The following is a 1,916-nucleotide window of genomic DNA, read 5'->3' as shown; positions in this document are numbered from 1 at the left end:
AGAGAGAGAGAGAGAGAAAGAGGGGGGGTGGAGAGGGGGAGGGTTCAGGGACTGAGACAGAGACAGTGAAAGTGCCATGTAGTCACCTGTGTAGTAACCAGTGTTGACCTGCTCCGTGTTGTTGTCCACATACGTGGCGGAGAAGGAAAATCGCGGACCCTTGGCCACGCCTTGAAGGAGCATACCCAGGACCAGGACAACCAGGGAGGCGTACGCCACGTAATGCTGACCGGCCAATGCCCACTCTGAGCATTAGGGAAGGGGGGAGGGGTGGGGGGAAGGATATCTAGATTGTTAAGAGCGTCATGTACCAATCGTTTTTTAAAAAAGCAATCAATTATTCAATCAATCAATTTACATATTTATAGATTTAAAAGGGGGGACTTGGACATCTAGACTGTTATCAATGTATGTGTATAAATCCTTTTTAGAAAATAAGCATTCAATCAAGCAGTGATTTTTAGACTTAAAAGTAAGCAAAGTATTACATGTTGTATCTTAGACTAAGACCAATTCTGCGAGCGTGTGTGTGTGTCGTGTGTGTGTGTACGAATCTGTATTCCATCGTGTCTAGATCCAGCTGCTGACAAATGTATGTGTGTATCATGCGTTTCCTTTCTGTACACATGTATTTGGACAAGCTGCCTCTATTTCTGGACGCTCAGAGGAAGTATAAGAGCGTATATCGCTATGTCCGTGTGCAGGCGTGCGAAGGTAAACGTGAATCTTGGCCGGACCTAAGCAGCAGTGATAAAATGAGTCTCAAGGAGCTCGCTAAATTAACATTTTAAGAAATGATTACAAATGTTGACGCTAAACACAAAGACAGGTGAGTTTTTGAGCAAATATACTGAGCTGAATGCTTTGAAAAAATGAGGCTATCTGTCGCCTTACTTGTTGGTCCTTTAAGCTGTCCCCGTGGTTTTATTCCCCCAAATATTTCTGAAATTATACAAACTGAACCCACAAATGTGAAATTGTGCGATTCTGTTAATTTTAACAAAGAATGATAGAGGAAAATAATCAGAAATTATGCACACACAAAAAAGATCAAATTTTGCTAAATTATGCGGGGTGCATAAAACCACGAGGACAGTTTAAGGTGAAACAAAAGCAAGAATCATAATAATATAATATTGACGGGAATCCCTTTCCTTGTATCAACTGTCACATAGCAATCTCTTGGTATCACTTGTAAGCAAACGATGAAAACGTCTGTCCACTTATCCGTGATACCATCGTTTCTATGGCAAACACAAAAATGGACGCTTGCTGTAGTAGAACATGGTCGTAACCACAAATAAAACTTTTCAGTTTTTCAGTGGTATATTATGGTTTATATATTATATTTACCCCTTTGAACACTGTAAGGATTCTAAAAGGCTGAACCGCCCAGAACGTACAAAGTTCGTCTTCAATGAAACAAAGCCAAGTAGAAAGAGATCTGAGAACATTCCGGTAAAAGCGTTCAAGAACGCGACACAGGAGATTTGAACCATGTTCATCAGCACCATAGCCTAGCATAATGCCAACTTAGCTAGCTGCCCGCCCTTTGACTGTAAACCACGAGAAAATTCAAAACAGGACCAAATAAAGCAAGGCAAACAAAATAAAAGTATGTAAATAAGTGAGGGTTTTTCTGACCTAATTTACATTTTCACAAATGAGACTGCCATCTGTTCCAAGATGTCCCGAGTCGATACCAGCATCGTCTGTTCCAATCCAATGTCCACTGTCACACTGTGACTTATTACAGACGCAGCAATTTTAGTTGGTGGTTGACAGTGCTCTGCTGAGGTTTGCTCCTCATTTCCTATCTAACATCTATCGTCCTTATCTCTCCTCCTTCTTTGCACGCGCGCGCTCACGCACAGGCATGCGTGTGTGTGTGTGTGTGTGTGTGTGTGTGTGTGTGT

General features: G+C 41.8%; 1 protein-coding gene across 1 annotated transcript in view; it reads right to left on the bottom strand.

Moving 5' to 3' along the window:
* The window catches only part of LOC101863306 (solute carrier organic anion transporter family member 2A1), a gene marked incomplete at its 3' end in the record, with an annotated part of 19,116 nt that overhangs the window by 9,086 nt on the left and 8,114 nt on the right, over window positions 1-1,916 (bottom strand). Inside the window, 1 exon segment of the mRNA XM_013089316.2 lies at window positions 87-245. Coding sequence (XP_012944770.1) covers window positions 87-245 — 159 coding nt within the window.

This window comes from Aplysia californica, unplaced genomic scaffold (assembly GCF_000002075.1).
Source record: "Aplysia californica isolate F4 #8 unplaced genomic scaffold, AplCal3.0 scaffold00924, whole genome shotgun sequence".
Lineage (NCBI taxonomy): Eukaryota > Metazoa > Mollusca > Gastropoda > Aplysiida > Aplysiidae > Aplysia > Aplysia californica.
Note: the sequence above shows the minus strand (reverse complement) of the source record. Positions and strands in the feature narration are given on the sequence as shown.